The following is a 27,982-nucleotide window of genomic DNA, read 5'->3' on the forward strand; positions in this document are numbered from 1 at the left end:
ATAATTGCACTTATGGAGCTGTTACATTTACCTTCCCATTTTTGGAAGACGGGCTGGTTATAACCTAAAGTACCGTCATTTAGAGACGTTCTAGTAGATTCTCGTAGTTCGTTTGTGTGATGCGTGTACGGGAGATGTTGGAGTGTACCAGATTGTGTGCTTTGGGTAATACAGTCATGTAGGCGAGCATTGATCTATTAGAGTTAATGTGTAGGCGTTCTTTACCAGGGTTAGAACATTTGATTAAATTCCTAGCATTTATTGTTAAGTAGATCCATCATATATGTCATCATAATGAACTCTTATATCGAAGCAACTGACCATTGCAGAATTATAATTTAACGATAATGAAATGTTGAACCCCCACCCGCAAAAGGTATTTTGTATAGTTATCAGTTATCAAATCCATATCAGATTTAGGGTTATTGGGGTTCTTTTTTTTCCGAATTCTTTTCCAGTAAGCCGGGACGGGCTCTAAACCATCACATATATACCCACCAAACCACTGAGGTATTCAAACTGATTTTACTTCCCCGACAGACTGTTCTGGCCTCCGTGTAACAAGCGATTCTCTAGATGCGTGCATCAATGACGTACAGGATATGATAGTTGATCGTAAGTAACTTCTTGAGGTCTTTTTTTAATATTTTGGTTATAATCCATATTTAGATTTGCTTCATCTTTGAACGTACTGTTCTGAAATACTACGTGTTGTATTCCAGAGAAACTAGATTTTTTTTAATGTATGTTAAGTTAGAGCCTGAAACCGTGACATATTTAGTAGTGAATGTTGTGTGGTAAATTAGAGTCTGATAACATGAAGTATTAAATAATAGCAAATCGTAATATAAAGCGAGTTAACCTTTGCTCACTACAGCAGAGAAGAGAACACTGGCCGACCTGAGGAGCTTGCTCACTGTGGAAGCCGAGGTGGCCGGGGTCAAAGCCAAGACCCATACTATTGACAACTGCTCTCTAGTGTCTGATATTGGCCAGGTGAGCACTCTCTCCTCGGACACACACACACACACACACACACACACACACACACACACACACACACACACACACACACACACACACACACACATTGTATACATACTTTTTAACCCTTGACTTGTGTTTTTGTCTAACATAACTACTGTAAATCTAAACTTTATTAGTACCAAAGAAAAATTGTAAATTGTTACTTCAGAATACTTGGTTTTAAGATAAATTAAAGCATTACCTAAACTCTTATATAACAGTAGAAATTTTAACAAATTCTGGTCCACTGCCTTAGTCATTAGAGGTAAAGGAAAGTGGTCACTCGTGTAGTAATGTGTGATCTGGCCACTGATTTGATGGATGATTACACTGATTAATTCCCTGGTTAATCGGTGCCTCCCTGGCTTCTCTGATCTTATTATTGGTATACACATCTGTAATTTGGCTACATACACACTCACATTGAGTAATTATTAGAAAGTATGGAGACAATGCATTCAAATCCCTGAAGGTTTGTTTATTTCTGATGCAGTGAACAAAATATTGACCTTCCAACTCTGTTCTTGTAGGGAACTCCAGCTGTTGCAGTTAGCTTCCAGAATAATGGCGTTAAAGCTGTCTTCAAAATATTGCTCTCTGGCAACATGAGTCTGCAGTGTACTTTTAAATCTAAGTATAAGAAACAAAATCCATCAATGGTAAGTTTTGTTACATAAGTTCTTCTCTACACTTTCAGCAAGGTAATTATGACCACACCTATAATGTATATATATGTATATATTTCCTCTGACGCATGAGTAGAAGAGGAAAATTTATATAAATAATTTATCTGTAGCTTTTTAGGAATCATCCGAGCTTCTGTTAAATGCTGTATATACTGCCCTAGCAGAGGCCAAGGGACCTCAATAATACTCTTTGTTGACGCCAAGTAACAATAGCCTCACTGAACACATTATCTCCTGGCTTCATTTAGAGTTACGAGAACAGAAAAACACTCAAACCAATGATATCAATTTTAAAGCACCAAACTACCTTAAGGTTCAGACCCCTGGACCAAAGAGCAAGAGCCAGTATGAAATATGTCAGCCATGATGCTAGAAAAATGATGTATTCATGTATGATGGGTTGGAATAGAGCCGTTCTTTCAATTTGCAACTCCGTCAAAAATTAAACTGTTTTCCCTATTCAGGAACGTACGAGACTTGTTTATAACATACGTGAAGATCAGGCAGGTTTTACAGTAACCACCTACAGCATGTGCAAGAGTTATCGAAGTTGCAATTAATATATATTATAATTCAACAACTATAGTAGTTTGTTACAAATGCTATAAGGAACTAATGCTATAAGCTACGAGGGGGCCTCGTAGCCTAGGTGGATAGCGCGCAGGACTCGTAATTCTGTGGCGCGGGTTCGATTCCCGCACGAGGCAGAAACAAATGGGCAAAGTTTCTTTCACCCTGAATGCCCCTGTTACCTAGCAGTAAATAGGTACCTGGGAGTTAGTCAGCTGTCACGGGCTGCTTCCTGGGGGTGGAGGCCTGGTCGAGGACCGGGCCGCGGGGATACTAAAGCCCCGAAATCATCTCAAGATAACCTCAAGAAGATAACTATATTACTTGAGCAGCGTACACTTATATTTCAAGTAACATAATCGACAGTGCTGTTTATATACTCACTCTACTTTAAGATATACAAATGTTCAGACCAGTAGTGGAGTGCATCGTGGTGACCACATTACCCGAACACCTCTCAACTCTAATATTTTATAGAATTATTAAGTCAACTGCGATGAAAATGGTCAAATACATATTTATATCACTTCGACTATCTTTGCTTGATGATTTAAAAAGTATTTACATAACATCCCCCAAAAAATTAAAATACGATATCAAGAGCTAAACAAAGGTAACATCAAGGTTAAATAAATGTCAACAATTTCCTTCCATGTTGAGGCCAGCAATATAAAAATGACGACAATTCATAAATATATTTAAATAAACAATTAACAAAAGCAAATCATTGAAACAAGACACAAATGTGAGTTAAAAGAGATGTACAATATTTGAGTGTTGCTGGACAGCCGACTCTGGCATTTAAACACTGAAGCGGATAAGTTTGTGCGTGTTCTTTCAGGTTCAGCTGACAACCACTGACACGCTAACAGTGCTGGACTCCAGGGCTGTTATGCTGGAAACTGACAAGTCGGAAGTGGACACAACCAATAGCTCAGTGGTAAGCAAATATCAGGTAGTAAGGGAATATCAAATGTATGGAAATATCAAGTAATAAGTAAATATCAGGTAGTGAGGGAATATCAGATAGTAAGGAAATATCAAGTAGTTTGGAAAGATCAGATGGTAAGGAAATATAAAGTAGTAAGGAAATATTAAATAGTAAGGAAATATCAGGCAATAAGTAAATATCAGATGGTAAGGAATTATCAGGTATTAAGGAAATATAAGGTAGTAAACAATACTAGGTCATAAGCAAACATTAGGAGGGCCAGCAAATAAAATTAAAGTATCCTGAACAAAGGTAGCTGCAGCACTTAAATTAAAGTATTTTATTATCTAAGAAAGACAAGACCTGCATTGAACTTGACATGTGTGTGTGCAGGGATAGGGTCAAAATGTTATGGTAGTTTAAGGGTTTGCTTTAATGATTATGCGGTCTTCCTGCAGGTGACGCTGGCGGTCAAGTACGCTCCGTCCCTGAACTCTGCTGTCTGTGTCCTCATATACGACATTGACTCCTCTGATGCAGGTAGATTCTCTTGCTCTTAATATATGTCGCTTGTTCAGAAATTTATTTATATGAAGTTCATTGGCTGTGTTTTGTTAAGAGATGCAATATTATAAATGATTTCATGTGGTCACAACTCATGTGTTGTGTGTTTGTGTTCGTCAGAATTATGTATGAGTGTTTCACTTCATCACATAATCCTTTCAATTATTATATATAATAATAAGATATGGTGTTGGGTTTTAAAGTTATGTTCATTTAATATTATACTATAAGTTACTCGATAAAATCCACGGTGATTGACTCCTCTGGCATCGACCATCTTGTGTGTTCCTGGTCTCGTATTAACATCCTGAATGGTATTAACACCCCTAAATGGTATCTGGGAATGCTTGACAAATTCTCCAGATATACAGAGCTATATTTCAATATTGACTTAGCACTTTCATTTAATTACTGCTCACATACTGTACATACTTTTGCTTCTCGGCAGGCGATAGTAACAAAACCAAGGAGCGGAGATTACTGAAGGGGGAGGCGCCCCCCCGCCTGGTGCAGGAGCTGGCCACAGCCCTGGTGGCACCAGGCCGCGTCGCCTGCACAGTGCCTAAGGATGCCAGGCCGGGCCAAGCGCAGATTGGTCTTGTTCTCACTTTTGCGGCCCTTATTCTTATGTACAGGTACGTTATGGCGATAAGCCTACTTTAATTTGATATATCTGTTGTTTAGTTAATAACTCTGATGCTACATAATGTAATGTGCATAGCTGCTTCCTGAAATATTTCACAGATGTTGATAGTCAACCAGAGTCGACAGTGTCGGGAAACAACAGATTGAATCCTCTTGAGTGAAGGTTTAATTCCCCACACAACTTGAACATTTCACCTTCACGATGAATTATGAAATTTCTCATCTCAAGAAAAAGTATCACTCTTCTAATGTCTTCTGATTCACAGAAACATTATTAATGTTCTTTGTATAGTTCGTGTCGTTAACTGTTCTCTGGCATCTTCTCTCAAGGAGAGTTCTGGGATAAGGAGGGAATGATTTAGGAAATGTAAATCAGCAGTAGGGATAATACGGCTGCTCAGGCACTGGATAGAGATGAAAGGATCTTAGATCTGCTTGCCTAAACACGTCCACTCATCATAATGCATTATTTGTTATATTAAATTGTCTCCATATATGCATAAATGCAATATTAAGAAGAAACTTAAGGAATGTTAAGAAACTACAAGGATAACACTTGGTTTCATCCATGATAATTGAGCTTCAGGGATCATTAACAGGGCCTGGCCTTGACTCAGACTCGGCCCTGATTTCTAGGGCAGGTCTGGCCCCTATGTTCCGAGTCAGGCCCGTTCCTGACTCCTAAGGGAGGCCATAATGAAGGTGAGCTGTGAATGAAAGTGGATGCGGTATTATTATTTGTAACATTAAGTCATATTTGTTGTCGTCGTGGAGCCTGACTTGGCCATGTCTTCTGATCAGGGTGCCCCTCAACCTGCCCACAAAGCCACTGGTCATCAAAGCTCCCGCTCCCGAGGTTGTATCAGCTGTCTTGGACTCCACAGGGGAGGTCCTCAACATCAACTTTAATGTGAATGTTGATGCCAAGGCTAAATGCTCTCAGATAATTAACTGGCCCTGGACTGGACCTACAAGTAAGTTGGTATTATTTAACTATTTACGTTACGTTGGAATAGATGTGCAAGTAAAATTTGTACAATTATAATTTTGGGTTATAATTTTATTTTCCTTAATTTACCAGTAGGGTTTGGACAGGTGGGCACAGAAAGGGTGAAATAAACTCTGCATGAATAATGATATCATAATAACCGATGCACAAGGTCTTACTACCCGAAATACTCAACATTACGGAAAGCATCTCAGCAACAGGCTGACGATCAAATCATACTGTCACATCAAGTCAGAAGCCTTGTACTTGTAGGGGCTAAGAACACACAACAGAATTCAGTAAAAAGATAGAATACCCCCACATTGCTACAGTTAAAAGTGCAGTTTTAGCTTGTAAACTTCAAAATAACTATTGACATGGATAAACAAAATATATATACGGTATGTACAAGACTTGTGAGCAATGTATATGTACCCGGTACACACAACAGTAAAGGGCTTTTAGCGAAGTTAGTTTAGAGTAATGAGTATGTATGTAAATGGTAAAGCTCTAGTAAATGCTGTTAGAAAATAATTGTTTATTTAGTAAGCAGTAATTGTTCAAATGTTTATGTAATGTTATAATTGAGAAAGCCCAAGGCACTGCTACCCCAGGGGCTAAGCGTCTCAGATGCTATGGGAACACTTATCATTCACAATTTGTGTATTTTCGAACCGTAATCCTATTTTTTCGTATATCCAAGCATTTTCATAATTATAACTATATTTTCATCTTGGTTAATCAGTGGTATTATTTATGTAAAGCCGGTACATACACTGTTGTTGCTACTTTGCCAAACCTTACTCCAATTGATTTCATTGTTAGTGTATTTTTAACGAAATCTTCCCGTTTTATACCAATACTGACAATGCACATCAGACTGAGCTTTACATTTGACATGCTTCAGAGTCACCGGGACCAATTTGCAAGTTCGTGGCAAATCAGCTGAGAGTGCAGCTGGGTCCTGCAATTAACGTGTTAGCCAACACCTCGCTGGCCTTCAACAACATGAGCGCTATCCGAAGGGCGTATGGAAATGCCATCACCGCTCCTGCGGCGACGGGGAACTTCACAGTCACTCAACCGGTGGTTGAGGTCAGTTTAATGCATGGAAAACTTGTTCCAGGACGGACTGGAACGTTGGGATGAAGGGGGATATTTGAAGGTACGAATAGGCATTCAAAACTCTTGGGTCTCTCTTAAAAACTTCTGTATTTTTGCCATAATTTTGACAAGTTTCCAAAATCAGAGACTAACGTTTGAGTTAAAATAGCGTGCCACACAGGGGTTGAGTATTCGGAGCTGAGATTATTAACGGCTTGACCAGTGAATCTTTTACCCTTTTTTTTGAGTCACGGGCCCATTTAAAAATCGGGTGAAAGCTCCCTAGAAAATTAGCATATGCACATTAGCACAACTTTGCATGCAATGAATATACTTCATTTTATTGAAAATTGACTTCCTCATACAGTGTATAACAACGCAAAGTATGAATAAAGTAAACATCCATTGACCCCAGGTTAAGAATCCTTGGTCTAGACATTAGAACTAAATCGTTACTAAATGGAATTGCTATCAGATCTTTAAAGTTAAACTAATAAATGGTGGAGTGATAATGAGTGTTGTAGTGTGTTAGATGAGAGGAAGGCCCTGAACGGTGTGTGCAAGTGGAGAACAAGTATGAAGAAGGGAGTGGGCGAAGAGAGATTTTAGTGGAACACTGCAAAGGATGATTTATTGTGAGAGACGTTATAGACACACGTTTTAACATTAACCAACTCGTAGATGGAATATGCAGCAGTTTTGTGGTTTTCGTATGTGAAGAGATATACATAAGAATGTATGCAGAGATAAGGCCTTCTGAAAGAGAGGAAATGAATCTTATAATAAGAGTAAACAAAATTAGAGCTGAGCTCTGAAGAAGAAAGAGAAGGAAATATGGTAAAACTTCAAATGAATTAAAGGACATGAAACGTTTGATTAAGAAAATTCCACACAAACAACCATGACTGATACCTACTTGATGGGGTTCTGGGAGTTGTTCTACTCTCCAAGCCCAGCCCGAGGCCAGGCTTGACTTGTGAGAGCTTGGTCCACCAGGCTTTGCTTGGAGCGGCCCGCAGGCCGTATTATGTGAATTCAGTGTAGCAATCAGGGGCCAGATTCGCAAAGCAGTTGCGCAAGCACTTACGAATCTGTACATCTTTTCTCAATCTTTGGCGGCTTTGTTTACAATTATTAAACAGTTAATGAACTCCGAAGCACCAGGAGGTTGTTCATAACAATAACAACAGTTGATTGGGAAGTTTTCATGCTTGTAAACTGTTTAATAAATGTAACTGAACCTTTCAAAGATTGAGGTAAGATGTACACGTTCGTAAGTACCTGCATAACTGCTTCATGAATCTGGCCCCTGAATATTTGCAAGAACGTAAGTGTTTCTTAAACAAAGAGATTGATGAACCACTGCCGGACGAGGTAGTGTGTGTGCGATTAGTATAGAACTGTGGGAGCAAATATGATCAATATCTTGAGGAAGATGGGATGCCAGGAACTGGAACTGTTTTTTGAAAGACCATAACTAGATTATCACCATCACACTCATGCTTACTCTATGAACATTTTTTTCATACACATGCATGCCACCTTTAAGGTGGCTTAATCTGTATCAATCAATCAATCAAATGCATGCAGTATGTGGAATATTTACATTAGGTCTGTATCATTATCAATACACTCGCTCGTTCATGATTGTTCATGGCAAGTGTGTGCAGCGACACCCTACACATAGTGTGTTACAGCGTGTACTGTGCTGTGAGGGAAGTGTGCGAAGCATCACCCTCTACATAGTGTGTTAGAACGTGAACTGTGCTGTGAGGAAAGTGTGCAGCGTTACTTTACACATAGTGTGTTGGAACGTGTGCTGTGCTGCGCGTTTAATGCTCTCTTGTACATGTTACAGACTGAGCTGACATTCCAGCTGACGGGTGATACTCAGGCGTGTAACACCTCTGTAGTCAAGGTCTCCATTACCAGTATCAGAGGAGCTAAAATTACAGACGTCACGGTCAGTACTTATCACACATTCCTACTTGTTTTAATTATTAAAGCTTGTCTGCCAATATACAGCCTCGGCCTATTTCTTCATTGATATATGAATCTTTAAAAATAATATTTATTTCTCAGTGCATTTAAGATTAACCATCCAGCCACTTTTTCTAGTCTTGATAATTAACATTTCAAGTTAATCTTTTAAGAATTTTATATATTTATATTAATTTATGTCTTAAAATGTGACTAGACTCGTTCTCTGCAGCCTGTGTGGAATATCACCTGGGAACCTGGGGGTCAGAAGTGGAGCCAGGGAGACACCCTGCAGGTATGGCAGAGTGTTCACGCCCTCAAGGGCAAGATGAAGATGTGGGCCAGCCAGCACGGCTTCTCTCTCACTGTTCCTGGCAATGGGGTGAGTCTCGGGGGGGTTGCAGGTGACACAGGTGCGACGAGTCGTGAAAGTTTTTGATGGGACATTCCATAATGGGATGTGCTCAGTGCAGTTGGAGGTATTCCATAAAATTACTGTGGAATACTTGTTTTATTAGAAATTTGTAGAATTGTTGTTAATAGTTTGACAATCTCATAATTTAATTATGTATGAGTCATGTCTATCCCATTCAATATTTGATGCTTTGTTTTCTCAAGGAACTATATATATATATATATATATATATATATATATATATATATATATATATATATATATATATATATATATATATATATATATATATATATATATATATATATTGTTTTTGTTGCAGTTCCTGCCTGGAAAGGATTACATGGTGGTGGCTCATCTAGAGACATCAGACGGACGTAGCAGTGACGCCATAGGTATGACCATCACTACCATGCCTCCAGACCAGCTGCTCCAAGTTAGCATCAGTGGCCCGACTGTAGTGAGGGTTGACAGTCGCTTTAAATACAAGGCCAAAGTGTCTCTCTGCTCACACACCGACACTCTGGCAGATGATCTCAAGCTGCAGGTATGCTAACTGAAAATATATTCTTCTCTCATATGTTTTTCAGAGGCATAATTTGTAACCATCAGTCGATGAGAAAACTACTTATTTGAGTGATTTATATTACAAAGCTAATTTCACCTTTCACCGTGTGATAATAATATGTTTATCAGTGAAACAAAATAATATGCGTCCTTGAGGCCTGAAATTTTGGCCACATAATGCTTGATAAGCATGGCATTTTATAGCATTTCCCACGTGAAGTTTCATGTCATTGTTTATCATAAACTATCTTTATTAATTATGTTCCAAATAATTACTTGACTATATACAACTTTTTGGCACCAAAGTTTCCACATGTAACACGATGCATAAGCAGAGTTAATCCTCATGAATTAATTATATATATATATATATATATATATATATATATATATATATATATATATATATTTATATATATATATATATATATATATATATATATATATATATATATATATATATATATATATGTATCTCAATGTTCTGTATCAATCCAATTATTTTAACCTTACTCTCAATACTGTCCCCTTCATCATCAACTCTTCCATCATATCTTCTACTCATGGCTTGTTTACTCTCCCGGGGTAGTATTACTGGAGTGTTGACGGAGAAGGAACCAACACGGGCGAGTTGATAGGGAAGAGTATCACCCTGCCTGCTGGAAGCCTACGTGGCGGTCACGCCTACATCCTCAGTGTTACCGTTATAGCTGAAGACCCTACTGTCATGGGCACTGTGAGTATGCTCTCACTCTTATCACAAGTCTTGAGTGTGTTCTCACTTTTACCATGAGTGCTGAGTGTGTTCTCACTCTTACCACGAGTCTTGAGTAGGTACATACTCCTAACACGAGTCTTGAGTGTGTTTATACTCCTAACACGAGTCTTGAGTGTGTTTATACTCCTAACACGAGTCTTGAGTGTGTTTATACCCCTAACACGAGTCTTGAGTGTGTTTATACCCCTAACACGAGTCTTGAGTGTGTTTATACCCCTAACACGAATATAAAGTATTTTTGTCTCTGAGGATGTATTGGCTGCTGTCAATTTTTGTAGCATATGCTAAATGGCGATAATCCAGAGCATATTTCAATTGCTATTTCTTGTTCGGAATATGTACATACATTATGTGTCTGTATTTGTTTAAATATATAATAATATAATATGTTTCTACTCAAATATAACTGCTCTCAAATATTCAGTTTTGAATATCAGAAATATTTATAATCAACGATTAATTTTAGTAATATCGTTTATTAATATTTTGGTGTTATTTTTCTGTGTAATTATTAAATAATGATGTCCCCCTCAACAGGGTAAGATTGAGATCACAACCGTGTCTCAAGGGTTGGAGGTCATCACTTCCACAGACTCCCTCATGTTGGGTTCCGTCTCTCCCATCAAGATTGATGCCTCTAAGTCCATGGATAAAGACAATCTGCAGGGTGCCCTGTCTTTCAGGTGGGCATTTCATTAAGTTGGGGAGAAAATGTGTAGGATATGATAGGACCTTACTGAATGGGGAAATTATAGAATTAAAATGGGTTGGGCGCCCCTTAGAAGGTTCCTAGTTGCATTCCACTCAAGAAGTAATACAAGTAATATTCGTCAACATTAAGGATACCTCAGTGCCACCTGCCCTTCACCCATTTTTTTCTCCTATATAGTATTTATTATTAGTCAAACAAAAATGCTAATTAGGTATACATATTTTCCTGTTGCCTAAATATGAAGGTGAAAATCATCATTAATGCAACACTTTTTACTTTTTTTCCAAATTACAAAGTATGTATATTTAAGACTTTTTTTTTAAATTGCATTTGTATATTTTTTGCTGGATACTATTTAAAAAAAAAATACAGAGCACTTTTCTCGCAAGAATATTGTTAATACCAGGTGACGATATCCTTGTAACGAAAGTTTTCAAACTCATAAATGGCCTTGCATCAGGCCGTTCTGTGGAGTTGTTACAACGGATAGAAAATAGTGTATTAAATTACCCGAACCCAACCTAATCGATAGACCCACGCATAGAAAACACCAACTTTTGTGAACCGCTATGATATAAAGTGTGTCATATTTTGTCCACTGGGGAACTTTGACGTCAAAATACTATGCATTAATTCGAGAGGACAGGTTGCTGGCATGCAGTATACATGTTGCTATTGTTTTCGTGCTTATAAATTTTAATAGTCGTTTTTTATATAACGTTATGTTCATTGTCAGATGGTGGTGCAGCACACAAAATGGAGGTGGCTGTTATACCAGTAGTGGCGGAACTCTCACGCGGTTTGAGAACACTCTCTCAGACGATGAACTTACCAAGGCCACACTCAAGATTCCAAGTGCCTTACTACCACCTGACAGGTCAGTTGACCGTAACACCCATGGGGAAGACTGTGACCCCAATGTGACTACTTACTAGGTGCCTTACCCTATGGAGATGGCTGTGACGCCACTGTGACTAGTATTACAAAGTGCTTTATTTTCATGCTATATATGAAAGATAATCTGTTGTGTTGAGGCTGTAGGGAAGGTGTACATGATGTGCTTCAGGGCGAGCGATTAATAACTTGTACATTTTTCTAGGTACAATATGACCGTGGAGATAAGAAACAGAGAGAGCAAAGCGGAGAAGACCGTGGGCGTGGAGGTGGTGGCCGGCCAGTGCGCTCTCATCACCACCAAGCCCACAGCCACGGTCGTCGACCCACAGAAGAGGGTGAGGCGCTGATCAGGGTGTGAGGAAGGTCAGAGAGGGGAGGGGGGTAAGAGAGTCATGGATAGGGGTGGTGGTAGGGGGTCAAGGAGATGGGTGAGAGGAGTAGTGTGTCAGGAAGAAGGGTAGAGGTAAAGAGCCAGGCAGAAGGGTATGGGTAGAAAATCGGGTAGAGGGGTTTTGGGATAGATAGTCAGGGAGAGGATATAGGGTAAGGGAGAGGAAGATAAAAACATATGAGGGGTACAGGGAGCCGGTCGGCCGAGTGGACAGCACGCTGGACTTGTGATCCTGTGGTCCTGGGTTCGATCCCAGGCGCCGGCGAGAAACATTGGGCAGAGTTTTTTTCACCCTATGCCCCTGTTACCTAGCAGTAAAATAGGTACCTGGGTGTTATTAGTCAGCTGTCACGGGCTGCTTCCTGGGGATGGAGGCCTGGTCGAGGACCGGGCCGCGGGGACACTAAAAAGCCCCGAAATCATCTCAAGATAACAGTTTCCACATAAAATGATGCACATGACTTTTAAGATTTGTATAAAGTTTGGTGTACTTTATTCAAGAGTCTAGAAAGCACTATATTTCTTCAATGTTAAATAAAGGTAAATTTATTTGCAACATGATTTTAACTTATATATATTTGGGCATCATTTTGCATATGCCTGTCTTGCTAGATGCTTTAAGAAAGTAGATAAACCAACTTTATCGTATAGTGAAAACAGGCATAATCACTAGAAATAGATTTATTTGTATTATTTATCAACCTTATTGAATGGTAATGTTGCAGATCCGTATACCCGCCTCCATCACGGGTCCAGCAGACCTACAGGTACAGTGGTGCTCGGTGAGTGAGCCTGGACTCCTCGATGTTGACATCTCCCAGCTGCCTGTGGGACAAATTGCCAAGCTTGGGGTGAGTGAGGCCCGCATGAGTTTAAGCGATAACGTAAAGAAATCAAATTTATAATATTCTTTTGTGTTTTGAAACTTACATATAATTTATGTAATTATTGCTGTGTTTTAAATATGTTTTATGTTATGTATATTATATGATGAATGTATTTGAGTATAACAAGTTTTAAGTGATGATAAATGAAGAATATTGTGCCTATAAATAATATAGTCACCAACATATTCACACATTTTCAGTTACATTAATATAGTAGCTGTATATCTATTAGTTTTATTTCAACTTGACTCATACCAGATGATCCAATCATTTTCGATATATGTTGAAAGCTGCTCTGTAGTTGGATCAGTTACGTAGTGTCACACCAAGCCGGGAGTGAAGCCTGGTTGGTGTGCTAACACCAAAACTTGTGTTAAGTTAATTCCTTTCATTGATTCAAATCAGTCATTTAGAGTCACTGAAAAGGGAAGCTCTATCATGCCCCCGAGTGCTTGGGGGCACAAGCACTCCACCTTCTACTCTCATTTTAGTCGGTACATATCATCTTTATCTTTCTTTAACTGACATGCAATTATGCCAATTACCTTTTTTCTTTTATCACTGTCTTCTCCGAATTTCAGCCATTGGTGCATTAGCACTCCCATCATTCACATATTTTACTTTAACTACAACTTACTAATCTTAAGATGTTTACCTTTAATGTTGGTTTCTTCTTGACATTTACTAGTTGCAGTTTAAACCTGTAACTGTGCAGTTGTCAGGCCTAATACTCCAGAGAGTGCAGGGGGATGACTGCACAGTAGCACCTGCAAACTAAGTCGTGGGTTACCTTGCTGTGATTCCGGGAGTCGTCCACCCCGGCCTCTGACCAGTCCTCCTGGTTGATGGACTGGTCAACCAGGCTGTTGGACACGTATGAATCACAGCCTGGTTGATCAGGTATCCTTTGGAGGTGTTTATCGAGTTCTCTCTCGAACACTGCGAGGGGTCTGCCAGTTATACCCCTTATGTGTGGTGGAAGCGGGTTGAACAATCTCTGGTCTATGATCTTGATAACGTTCTCTCTCAGAGTACCTATTGCACCTCTGCTTTTCAACAGGGGAATTCTGCACATCTTGCCATGCTTTCTGGTCTCATGTGATGTTATTAATCATGTGGGTAATAGATCATCCACTATGCCTTAGGTAGCATTAGCTCTCTAGGGAATTCCTGAATGTAAACACTCGCTCGATTATGCGACCGTAACTTTTAAATAACTGTTAATCCCTTCATGTATATTATTATCCCGTTATCTCCCGACAAGTGCTTGATAAGATTCGTGAAAAGTGGCTAACGCGAGCATGATGACATTAATCTACACATCAAGAGGAACGTTGTGAAGTTTAGTAAATGAGCATGTATAAGGTTTGGTAGCAAAGGTTATATGTGCGCAGCATATATATGCAGATTTAAATAACACTGGTTTTATTTTCTATTGACAGGGAGAATCTAAGGAGCGGGACTATGACTTAGTACTTCCCAAACCCAAGGAAGGGGGAATCAACTTCCCTGGACTGGTTGGTGATGCTTCATACAAGTTTCGTATCTTGGTGAAGTCTCCTGCCGGGTACTCGTGCTTCAGTGACTTACGCCTCAAAACGAACTCACCGCCTGAGGGAGGGATCTTTAAGGTACGTATATAGCTATCTATTACTGATTTTCTTAGTGTTAATTTCTTTAAACAAAGATTTGATCTACATTTAAAATATTCGTTTGGAAGATTAAATGCTTGTGATAATTCCTATTTCTATTTGTGTCTTTATAATCTCTGATTAATAGCATCCAATAGATATTACAGCTTGGTACAAAGAGTGATTTATAGGCTGGCTTCATACCACAAACAAAATTTCATGTTATATTCAAAAGTTAGAATGATAGTCATGGTGAAACTAGAGTAAATATCGTTCTCTTAAAGAATGCCATATCTCTAGGCATAAAGTAACATGGCAGTCTCAAGCCTGGCAGAGTTATGCACGTCAAAATAACTTAGTGTAGTGAGAATATAGTTAGCAAGATCTGAGAGAAAATGCTATTCCAAGTATACTTGTATACATTAGTTGAGCTCGTGAGGCAAACGGATGCTTTTCTGCAGTGAATCATAAGATATGGAAGAAAACGATAGTGAAAAAAATTCAAACACAGCTGTGTTTACAATCCACTGTAGAAATACCAAGAGGTAGACAAATTTTTATGTATTTTTTGTTATTTGTAAAAAATAGATGGCATGAGTTTTAGTTTAATTTAAAGCAACTTTTGTAATCCATTATTCTCAAATATAAAATTAGCAAACTAATGTAAAATACAAATAGAACACCAGTTGGTGTTATTATTTGGTTATTCTGATGATTATTACTGACTATAATTATGTTACCTCACATTTCTCCCGATAATAATCTTCCCTTTCCTTTTTCCTGCAGGTAGTGCCGACTAATGGTAAGGCTCTTGTCACCAACTTTACCTTCAGTGCCTCATACTGGACAGATTCTCCAGAGGATCTGCCTCTGGCTATTTCCTTTGGATATCGCCTTGAAAGTGCCGAAGGATTTCCTATTGCTTGGCCATTTATTACTACTGACAATGATCCATCTAAAACTCTACTTCTTCCTGCAGGTGGGTGTGTGAAGAATTATCCACCATGTGGGGTATATGTCCAATATGGTCACGTCAGGGTCAAAACTAATGAATGAGGTACACGAAAAAACATTGTCAAAGATACCCTGTAAATCTTCTTGTGATTCTGGGAACAGCTGGTTCTCTTAAACGTTCTAAAAAACAAAATTAAAAAACTAAATTTTCTCAAACCATACAGTGAAACATCATGCACTGATATTTACGAATTTAAAAAAAAATCTACTATTATACTCTTGCCATAACAGGTACATATGTCTGTCATCAACTTGTCATCAATTCGAACTCTGCCTTTGATAATGTTAACAAGAGTTATCGAAACTCACGTCTTAGCATCAGGCCAAATATAATCGTAAAAATTAACTTTGGAGAGTTTATTTTTTCACTTCCTTCTCAAGTGAAGAAAAGCGTAAGTAAAATAGAAAAGATTCGGACTAGAATCATTGATCTCACCCTGTCTATCACATTCAATAATCTATGTCTACAGGAAACGCTGCTACCAAAATATACTTTTATATATATATATATATATATATATATATATATATATATATATATATATATATATATATATATATATAAAATATATAATATAAAATATAATTTAATATATATATATATATATATATATATATATATATATATATATATATATATATATATATATATATATATATATATATATATATGTATATGTGTGTGTGTGTGTGTTTGTGAGAAAAAGCTGCAGGAACACGCAAGCCATAGATGACTTAAGAACTTTAACTTTAATTGACCCGGCCAGGATTCGAACTCATGCCGTCCAGGATCATCCCTAAACGTACACAGTACCGTGACTACCGCACCATTGATCATAGACGATCATCGTAGACGGTCACTGATAAACGATCAACGTTTATCGCCTTCTGTGCAAATCATATATTTTACAAGTAGTTTATTTATACTATATAGCTGATAATTACTTAAGCAGTAAAAAAAGTTCTATTCCCACAGGGTCGAATCAATCCAAGGTTATTCCTCTAGTAAAAATATGTGACATCCATGGTGCCTGCACAATCAGAGAAGGCAAGGTGTTGACTCTTACCCTCGCTTCTGAGATACCAAAGGAACTCCTCAGGTGAGAGACTTAGAAGTATCAATTAAACAAAATGTTCTCTTGCTGTTAGATTCGTAATTAGGAAGCACCAACCAGTTGGCTCTTATATTGCTCGTCTAATCAAATATCTTAAACCAGAAAGCTACTGTTGTTTTAGGTTCAGCTACTTGGAACAAAAGTTCCAAGTAGCATGGGCTATGGTGAGCCCGTAGTACGCAACTCATGTGTTAAATGTTTTAATGCATGTATTAAATGCCTTACTATGAAATCATATAGTGATTCAGAAATTTATATATAATAAAGTATGAAGTGAATACATTCAGAATCACTACAATCAGCAGTAGATGTTTCATACAGTCTAATAGCGTGAGCCTTTAATAAGAACACGAGTTCAATGATTTAATATTTTCTGAGAAGACAATATTTCTTGGTGTAACGACCTTATTATCTGGTATGAGGTGGTAACTATAATTATCTCTATAAAAATTTATATTAACTATGCCAGATGTAAATAGTTCAATATGTTATTAAATATACAAATTTCACAAGTGAGTGAGATAATGTAAACTTTGAGCAAAAAATTAAGCCTTCTGTATTTTTTGCTTTAATTAAAACTATCCCTTAAGCTTCCTTGAAAGTTGTTTATGAATATTTATCAAAATTTAAGCATAAATAAAAAATAAGTATAAGACTCATCACATAAATAACCCAGTTTTCATTAACCCAATTTTCAACAGTACTCTCATCAGAAATTTCAAGGAGCGAATGAGTGACGACGACTTGACGAAGTCTGGCCTGGACACCATCACAGTCCAGCTAGCAACACTCACAGCCATGAACCTGGGCTCTGAGGCCGCTGTCCTCACACAACGGGTTGAGGACGTCATTAGGGAGAAGCTCTCCACACTCTCTGCCAGGTGTGTGTCACCATATAACACACAACTGTACATATTTGGTATCTTATCTCGATTACAACATTTTTGGCGTAATTGTTTAGAGGAAACTGGTGAATACTTTTCATGACACCTCATTTCATTATTTATTATAGCTTTCACATATATGAAAGAAAGCTTTAATGGTCCCAAAGCCATAAATCACTGAGAACTCTATGACCCGACAAGGGGTTCCAACCTGCATTATCAAAGATCACCCCAATAGGCATAAACAGTACCAATATCACTTCACCTGCGAGTGTATATATATATGGGTTAGTTCTGGAGCTCACTACATGAGCTTCATAGCCAACCAACCCCCGGCAACTCTCGTGGAGCGATTTGGGCACAGTTTTTAATCCAAGCGTAGTGCATGTAATCTGGTGAAGGGGTACTATGAATGTCAGTTGAAGTGAAGCTCTGGTAGTGCAGGTTCGAATCCTTGTCGGGTCTTAGATATAAGATGCACTCTATTATTGCTTCGCATTTTTGTTTTTCTTCAGAATGGATAATGATGTGGCATCCATTGTAAGATCTTTAAATATTCTGAAAGGTTTAAAAAACATGTTAAAGCAATTCCCAGTCAGCCAAGATATTTACTACAAGATAAAGAACTTTGGTCGATTGCTATCGGCTGCGCTACTAGGAGACCCGGTCCAAGATGTGATCCCATGACCTACCTGTGGACACGTCTGAAGAAGGTGAAGAGGAGGACGACGACGCCGTCCATTACCCTAGTAGTGACGATGACCTAGATGCTGTCAGGAATAAAGAGTAAGTTTTAACAAAATTTGTTCAGTATGTATTCTCTACGATTATTTATTTGATTATATTTTAAGATTATAAGTAAAATTAGGTTTCATTTGTATTATTTTAATTTATTAGTGGTAATGAAATTATTTGAAACCATCTTTGTGTTATTTAATTATTGGAGTACAGATTTAGAGCAGCCAGTCTACAAGCAAAACAGCTCATTTGCATAGTTACAGGTTTAGTTGGCATAGGTTACGTTTGGTCATAATTCTGTCTTATTTTTGACTCCAATTAAAAAAAATAATAATAAAAGTGCCGGGGCTGTAACTGTAACTTGCGAGGTTGTTGTTGTTGTTTAAGATTCAGCTTCTAGGAACAAAAAGTTCCAAGTAGCACGGGCTATGGTGAGCCCATAGTAGACTTACCTGGCACAGGAGCGGGGCTGTAACTAGGCTTGTGAGGTTTGCCGTTGTTTTAGATTTAGCTACTCGGAACTGAATTGTGTATGTAGCGCGGGCTATGGTGAGCCCCTAAACACGCTTGCGAGGAGAAATCTAGAGATTTTGTAAGTGTGGGTACACCTCACTCTGCGATTCACCTAACCCTCTTAATCGTAGGGAGCGGCGAAGGGTAGGGTGAGGTGATTGTTGCCTGACTCCGACTTCTAGCTGTCCGCCAGGTCTTACATCTTCCCTCAGGGTCAATAGAGAACCATCGAATAGCTGTATGCTCGAAGTCGAATTCATCTGGATTTTGATTAATGGTGTCAGTTCCCGAATGATCACAGCCTCCTACGATCGTCGATGCGTGTGATTACAGTCATATTGAGAATGGTGTTGTTTAATACTTCCGTCTTGCAAATTAAGTGTAAACATCTACTCAGTGTATTCGTGGTATGTCCAATGTAGCATACATTTCGGAGCGCATAGTCTCGATATCTAGAGCTGCATTTTTTATTGATTCACTACATTAGTACACCTCAGTTTGTCAGAGGAGGCAGAGACATGTAATTTCTCATAATGAGGAAAGATGTACAAGGGTTGCTATAATAAATGACAGGGCGAATCCTTACGTTTTCACTGCAAGGTTTGCAATTCCTCTCAATTATGTCTCGTATCGCCTTCTCATCCTTCCTGTATGCCTGAGTGAACGTATTTTTATAATACATTACACTGTCTTCTCTTGGCGGCCGATTTTAAACCCCTGGGACCTGATTATCATCCTGTCAGATGGTGGCCTAGCTTATTACTTACGATTTCGTCGAAATCTATAATGCGGTATTGGCAAAATTTTCAGAAGAATTACTTTCATGTCTCTCGTTATTATTTGCACACCATTTGAAACGACAGCATATAATTTTTGTTAAATAATTGTTCATTTTCTGGCAGCTCGTCATCTTCGCGAGAGCTGCACTCACAGGGGAACAGACAACGACGAGTTAAGCGCAGCTCCCCTCCAGCCAACGGTACCCAGCAGTTGAGGAGCATCAGTTTAGACGGGGTGTGTACTGGTTATTGCTGAGCAGCATCAGTTTAGACGGGGGTGTGTACTGGTTATTGCTGAGCAGCATCAGTTTAGACGGGGGTGTGTAATGGTTATTGCTGAGCAACTACACTTTAGACGGGTGTGTACTGGTTAATGTTGAGCAACTACACTTTAGACGGGCAGTGTGTAATGGTTATTGCTGAGCAACTACACTTTAGACAGGGGGTGTGAACTGGTTATTGCTGAGCACCTACACTTTAGACGGGCAGTGTGTACTGGTTATTGCTGAGCAACCACACTTTAGATGGGGGGTGTACTGGTTAATGCTGAACCACTACACTTTAGACGGGGGATGTACTGGTTAATGCCGAGCAACTACACTTTAGACGGGCAGTGTGTACTGGATATTGCTGAGCAACCACACTTTAGATGGGGGGTGTGTACTGGTTATTGCTGAGCAACTACACTTTAGACGGGGGGTGTACTCGTTATTGCTGAGTAACTACACTTTAGACGGGAGGTGTACTGGTTAATGCTGAACCACTACACTTTAGACGTGGTATGTATTAGTTAATGCTGATGACATTACCATGATGGCTTTGGAGAGATACGACAGGGAAATGACAGATTTTTATTTTTTTATAAAATGAAAAATAAAATGCAAGAGTACCCAGAGTTATAATGGGTGAAGAAGTATCGGAAAAAATAGCAACAAATATGATTTGGAAATTATAGTGTAGTATTTAGCACGGTGGGTAAAATACGTGAATGAGAATGTCATATATGAAGACAGGGCAGTTAAATGTTCCTTTAGAATTTTTACATAGGTTTACTACTCGCAGACAAAATTAATTTCCTGTTCGGCATTGTAACTTTCCATTGTTCACATAGGATGATCAATATACTGTATATCTACAAAATTTCAACTGTATTGTCAATAGCTTGATATCAACTAATTTAGCTCTGTTGCAGGTGGTTACAGTGCTGGAGACATTTGAGCAAGGTATTGTAGCAGCAGCAGCTAGTAGAGACACGACGGCAGACATGGCAGAGCTGCTCGGTAATCTACCCAAGTGAGTAGTAGCTCTGAGTATTGTCATTGTTCATTCTTATTTGTTCTTGAGTAATATCACCTGAGTCTTGGTTTGGTGTTGAGTTTAACGACTATCAGCCTCTAAAGGGTTATTAAGACAACCTCAATAGTTTGCTGACCAACCAGCAAGATACTTTAGTCCTTTAACATATTTCAAACCAAAGTAAACTCAATGTATATGCACTGAGAAGTGAGTTATACCTCTCAGTGTATATATCCACTCTTACCTGTATTTTTCCTCCTCACTTTCTTTAATTGTCTCTTTATTTTTCTTAGTGAGAGATTGCTTGTGTTTATGCTAATGTAAATCAACTATTTTCCATAAATATTTGGAAAGTATTTTTAGAATTACAACATAGTTGTACAAAAGAAAATATAGCTTGTGTTAAAAGCCCTGTAATTTAAAACTCATTAAATAATACATAACTATTTAATATGTAAAATATTTTAAAGAAACTAAATAGCAAAAGCTTAATACTGAGTCATTTTATTTTCAGGTATTCATCTGGTCTCTGTCTTGGAATGAGCTCACAAGATGAGCCAAGTAGTGTTCTAGGAACCTTCGTAGCAATGACAGTGGTGAGGTTCAGTCAGGACCAGTCAGACACCATGTTCACCATTGCTAATAGTAAAGGCAGAAAAGACGACTTCGTTGATGATGACAGCTTTGTAAGTTAACGTATTTGTTAAGGAGGCTTAACATTCTTTATTAATAAATAATTATTAAAATTCTTTGTTTATGAAGTTTTTGCAAGTACTTTATTTATAGAAACTCGTCTGACAATCTTAATCCTCCATGAAAAGAGCCAGGCTTCTTTTTGTTTATTTTATTTATTTATTTATTTATTATTATATATATATATATATATATATATATATATATATATATATATATATATATATATATATATATATATATATATATATATATATATATATATATATATATATATACAAAAAGGTACATTGGGATTGTGAGGATACATAGAATAGTAATTACAATCTTGTAAAGCCACTAGTACGCGCAGCGTTTCGGGCAGACGTCTTTATCTTACGTCTTCACCCATATAAGTAGGATACACTTTTCCAAACTTTCCTGGAGAGTTTCGACTTGAACTAAAAATAGTGTCCAAGTTTAATTTGATCAAATTCTTGAGTACTGAGGTTGGTTTACACACAGTAAATAGCTCAGTTGAATCTTTTTCAAGTTTTATATTTTTTTCTGTTTCATTAGAATAAAAATATTTCACTGATATTTTCCAAGGTATGAAAATCTAGGGTTTAGAATGTTAGTATGGAAGTTAATATTCGAGTCAGTTTAAAGAAATAGTCATTCATTTTAAATTTGTTACCAGTTTGCTAAAATTTACCTCTGTAATTGATCCTAGATTGCATCTTAGGTTCGCCTTGAATGAAAAAACAATTAGGATCTCATGTTCTTATCCCATCAAAAGTATCTTCATGCTAATCAGGATCATTTTTACTCTTCTTACCAATATATCAGAAGATTATCACAAATTTTATGATTTGCTATTTGACCATATTTCTGTTTGCTAAATTCTATCTGAAGTTTTACTAACATCATATAAGTTCTTACAGTATTTGTTTCTGCTCTCTTTACTGTTGTGTGATGTGGTTTTCAGGGCCATCTTATTTTTCTTAAGTGTACTGTTGAAGATTTTTGTTTGTGATCTCGCCTCGTCTCCCTCAGGTCATCTGGGGTGACATTCTGCTGGAGTACAAGGAGTGGTCTTGTGGCAAAAAAGGTGACGAGGGAAATGCTATACCATGTTATGGTGCCTGCCTGGCCACCATGTTGCTCAAGAGTGACTACTTGTCACCCATCACTGGTGCCGAGGAGCCAGGCAACCTTACGTGAGTTCTGGTCGTCCTTCCTCGTGTACATATCTGATTTAATTATTATCCTGTTGATATTTTAAACTCTACGGCTCGTTGTACAACGCTTCTCTTGAAATGCACAAAGAATTCATCTCCACATTAGATTATAAAGAAATTAAAAACAAAAAATAATATTTTTATAAACTAATAATTGGTAAATATTTTATATATTCAATCACCATTTATTACCTGACAATTTAATTTTTGCACGTCCATCTTCGTAACTACTGCAACATTTTCTATAATAATCTTAACTAATTCAACAAAGAGAATAGAGCATAGGAAGGAATAACTACTTACTTATCATCAACATATTGTGTTATGAGAATAAATATCTTTGCAATTTGTCATTTGCAGATTCCATCACATACGGATCTTATAAAGAAAGTGATGTGAAAATGGTGTACGTCGGCTTGTATTGAATGTTACAACATACTTAGAAATCAAGAATAGATATTAAAGTTCACAAAATTTTATTCTATATTTTGCAAATCTTTATAAATAGTGATTTACCTTAGGGCCACCATCTATATATCCAGTGGCCTCGGTGGGGACAGGAAGCCGGTCTCTTGTCGAAGATCCCCCCCAATTGTATCTACCTTTGAAAACAAGGGATATTTATGTATACACCAAAGTGTGCACCCCGCTACTCGGAGTATATACAAAGTATACTGTACTTTGATGGCTAGTCAGGAAGCTATTGCGGTAGTTTTAAAAACACTCCCGTGGTTGATAGGCCTTAAACCGCAACCCGTTCTCGCACTTGCTTACAGCCAATATTGGCTTATTTAATAAGTGCATATGTGACATACTAATTGATTGTGAATATTTTAGTTTACCTTGAAAAGCTTCATATAAAACACCGACCTCACCTAACCTTCTTAGTATGTTAAGATAAGCATCTTATTGCTTCTTATTTACAATTAGTACTTAACCTATCAACGGTATAGGTTAAGTAATAATTGTAATTAAGAAGCAATAAGATGCTTATCTTAACATACTAAGAAGGTTAGGTGAGGCTGGTGTTTTCTATGAAGCTTTTCAAGGTAAACTAAAATATTCACAATCAATTAGTATGTCACATATGCACTTATTAAATAAGCCAATATTGACTATAAGCAAGTGCGAAAACGGGTTGCAACCTAAGACTAATCCGAAATACAGCTGGTCAATTGCTGCAGATCCAGTTGCAGGTAGTTACTAGTACGTCCCACAGCTCCAAAATTGTTAAAATATAGTTCGGGTGTTACATCAGTGTTAATTAAGTGCACATGGCTGTCAAGTGATGGTGTAAACAGTCACGTTTGTAGTGGCAGAGTTTGAGTCATGATTGTATAGCGCTTCTTTAGAGTATCAAAGATACAAATTTTTTAAGATGAGTTAGAATTATGCAGAAGACAATTTAAATATTAACGGTGTACACTTAGTCATTTAGTTATTATGTAAACGTACACCCTTTGCAACACAAGTTGAATATGAAAACAAATTTAGCTCAAGTTAAGCAGGAGTCCGTTGACCCTATACTGTAAGCCAGAACTGCCTGATAGATGTTACCAAGTTATATATGTTTTCTTGCAGAACGCCTGTTGCAAAGACTATCCTAATCAACCCTGCAACAGGTGTAGAGATTCAAGTCAACATGACCAAGGACAAGATCGCCTATCATTTGGTTGTACTAAATGACACAATAATTCCAGCCGGCTACCAATTAAAGGTGAGATTATTTTTGACGTCATATTTTCAGTAAGGTCACTTTTATCATTGATGAAGGCGATTAATTTTTAGTTGCAAATGTATCTGAAATTCTCTCTCTCTCTCTCTCTCTCTCTCTCTCTCTCTCTCTCTCTTCTCTCTCTCTTCTCTCTCTCGCTCACTCTCTCGCTCACTCTCTCTCTCTCTCTCTCTCTCTCTCTCTCTCTCTCTCTCTCTCTCTCTCTCTCTCTCTCTCTCTCTCTCTCTCTCTCTCTCTCTCTCTCTCTCATATTATAATATGTGATAATTGTTAATAATTTAATAATCTCGTTTTAATAATCTCTCACTGAAATAATTACATTTCATTTACCAGAACAGTCAGAGCCTCGAACCACCTACCACATAGCCAGTAGCCAACTTCTCTTTCTACTGAGCCACTAACACCCTTTTAAAAGGATGGATGCCACAGGCACCTATGTGTTGCCCCACTGGAATTTTAGACCTTCCCCTGGGGGTGTCACTTTGGCACGTAGGTGACAGGTGACCCACGTCCTAGTCATATAAATTTCTAACCCTCATATGGTGGATCATAACATGACTATCTATGTCGAGGCTCTGATAGGCCTTCTGCAGTTTCCTTAATTCTCATGTTTTTAAGCTTACACATTTGAGAAAAGTTCTTTACAGAGAGCAATGAAATGTTTATTTTTGTTTTTTTTTTAGTATTCTTACATGTAGATAATGTAAGAATCATTATCACAGTATCTTGAAGTTTTCGTATTGTCTATTATTAAGGAGAATTCTCATTGCACCTGGTGCTATACTTGGATTCCACTTTAAATTACGAGTTGATAATTGTTCTTTCCCACAGTGCTTTGGCTGGGACTGGGGATGAGTGGAATGGGACGCTTTGTCTCACTGGCAAAGTTGTTACTAGAGGCAGTGTCAAGAGGCTCCGGTGCCTCTGTAAGAGTCCGGTGTATGTGGCGTAAGTGTCCTTCCTCATTTACCAACAGTAGTATTTATATTTAAGCAGAAAATGTGCAATGTGTTCCCGTTCTCTGTTTCTTCTTGTCCACTAACTTGAGCTTTTCTAATCTTTTTGTGTGTCTTTCCGTCTATATTCTCTCACTTGTATGGAGGCTGTTGTAAACAGTTTTCCTCTTGTACAGTCTTTTTTCTGTTTTTCACAACTTTCCTCTTGTACAGTCATCCTTTTCATACACGTTTTTCCTGATTACACTATTTTCCCCTTGTAGCACATTTCCTGTCTTACACGCTTTGTAAGAGATAATACACACTCTTAAACGCTTGTATAATACACGCTTTGTAATACATGCTCTAACACGTTTTTGTTTCATGTCTTACACGCCCAGCCTCCTGTTTTGGTAGTACTTATAGTACCGATGAGGACCATAGTTACATATACCGACGTACAATGCAATTAGAAAGTAGAAATCGGTATTATTGAATTTGGACAAACCGGAAAAGATTTTCTATGTTGCAAAGACAAACTAAACTAACTTAACCTAACCTTCCTAAGCCTAATACACGATATGAGGCCTAATAGAGTACATATGTGTGCTATACTAGGCCTAGCAATATTTAAGTTTGTTTTTTAGCTTCATTTTTTCGGACTGAAGCAAATAGTACCAAATTCTACTATCTAATTTAGTACGTCAATGTTTGCACTATGGTGCTTATAGTTACAAAAACTACTATTTAAACAGGAGGCTAGGTTGTACACTTATTCGGTTGTGTATACCCTAACTGTTGTACACACGTTCTTGATGTACACAGTTTTCTTCTTGTATACTCACATCCTGATGTACACAATTTTTGTCATGAATACTCACATCCTAATGTACACAGTTTTCTTCTTCTATACCTCATTTGCTGCTATAACATAACTCACTTCATTGCAAATCATATATTAAAAAAAAAACAAAGAAGAAAATTAAGAATTATTTTAATTTTAATAAATATAATTAGTAATTATATATTTTAAATACAAACTAATTCTTCATTTTCTTGTCTTTTTTTTATTGACAAAAATTTTTCACCCCCAATCTCACAGAGGGTTTGTAAGTGAAGTGTCGGCGTCTGCAACAACCATGACTTCTACCATGTTAGAGACCACCACAATTCTCCCCACTGAGGCGCCTCCCTTCATCCCAGAAAGTGTCCAATATGCCCAGATTGTGTGAGTAAATATATGGCCGGTGTTCACTCGACTAGCATTATTATCTAGACACAAATGGATTGGATAAGTTTAGATTTAGGAAGGACCTGGATAAATACTGGTGTGGGAAGAGAGTGGGTTGACTTATGGAACAAGTTACCGGGTAAAATATTGGACATGGGATCCCTGGATAATTCAAGTGTAGGTTAGATATACATATGAATGTGTCTGGGTTGATATATATATTATATAAGAGTCACTTCGTATGGGCCAAGAGGCCTATTCTGTTGTTTCCTTTGTTGTGAATATAACCTGTAATACTGTTATTTTAACTTTTCAGTTGTCTCTCAGTTGTCTGTTTTATGCTAAATCTTAATCCATTAAGAGCATAATTTATATTACTTCTTATGATCAATGCCTTTCCAGCATTGATGAAAACTTCCATGAAGTGGTTGGAGAGAAAGAAGATGAATTTAAACAATTAGTAGCAAGTCAAATAGCATCACAGCTTAACATCTCTGAGACAAGAATCCACAACATGACAATTAGGAACGGTGAGTAATAGTTGTTTAAAATATATTTTATCTTCTCTTTCAGCAGAATTAGTCTCGTCTAAAAGTATTCACTTAAATATGAGTAATATAGAAAAAAATGGTTAAGGATATTTAAAAAATACACCCTTATCTTCTCCACATGTGTACTGACTACACTGCATCATGGAGAACCATCACTTATAAACCATACTAGCAAATCATGCTCGTCAGCCTCCCATCACTTCCTAAACCTAAGCATAGAGCTTCTTCTCGTCAGACCCAACCACTTGGGCTGGACGGTAGAAGTGACGGTCTTGCTTCATGCTGGTCGGCGTTCAATCCCCGACCGTCCAAGTGGTGGGGCACCAATCCTTGCCCCCGTCTCATCCCAAATCCTTATCCTGACCCCTTCCCAGTGCTAAATAGTTGTAATGGCTTGGCGCTGCCTATCAACCGCGGGAGGGTTATAAAGGTTTAATACTAGCTTACTGACACACCAGCAAGAATAATTTAGGCCTAAATATTGTCGAGGACTAAACTTTATGCTC

At 37.8% G+C, this 27,982-nt stretch overlaps 1 protein-coding gene across 1 annotated transcript in view; it reads left to right on the forward strand.

Annotated features, from left to right (window-relative positions):
• LOC123765577 (uncharacterized) overlaps positions 1-27,982 on the forward strand; it is a 119,467-nt gene that overhangs the window by 75,389 nt on the left and 16,096 nt on the right. The window contains 31 exon segments of the mRNA XM_069333666.1: positions 541-615; positions 878-996; positions 1,557-1,685; positions 3,124-3,222; positions 3,672-3,753; positions 4,226-4,412; positions 5,224-5,396; positions 6,318-6,505; positions 8,373-8,477; positions 8,727-8,876; positions 9,232-9,456; positions 10,066-10,212; positions 10,792-10,937; positions 11,703-11,843; positions 12,066-12,198; positions 12,980-13,105; positions 14,584-14,772; positions 15,559-15,751; positions 16,763-16,886; positions 17,603-17,782; positions 18,301-18,463; positions 18,465-18,571; positions 19,939-20,050; positions 21,008-21,108; positions 21,626-21,797; positions 22,840-23,003; positions 24,606-24,741; positions 25,591-25,605; positions 25,607-25,707; positions 26,797-26,922; positions 27,328-27,455. Coding sequence (XP_069189767.1) covers positions 541-615; positions 878-996; positions 1,557-1,685; positions 3,124-3,222; positions 3,672-3,753; positions 4,226-4,412; positions 5,224-5,396; positions 6,318-6,505; positions 8,373-8,477; positions 8,727-8,876; positions 9,232-9,456; positions 10,066-10,212; positions 10,792-10,937; positions 11,703-11,843; positions 12,066-12,198; positions 12,980-13,105; positions 14,584-14,772; positions 15,559-15,751; positions 16,763-16,886; positions 17,603-17,782; positions 18,301-18,463; positions 18,465-18,571; positions 19,939-20,050; positions 21,008-21,108; positions 21,626-21,797; positions 22,840-23,003; positions 24,606-24,741; positions 25,591-25,605; positions 25,607-25,707; positions 26,797-26,922; positions 27,328-27,455 — 4,236 coding nt within the window.

Source organism: Procambarus clarkii, chromosome 30, assembly GCF_040958095.1.
Source record: "Procambarus clarkii isolate CNS0578487 chromosome 30, FALCON_Pclarkii_2.0, whole genome shotgun sequence".
Lineage (NCBI taxonomy): Eukaryota > Metazoa > Arthropoda > Malacostraca > Decapoda > Cambaridae > Procambarus > Procambarus clarkii.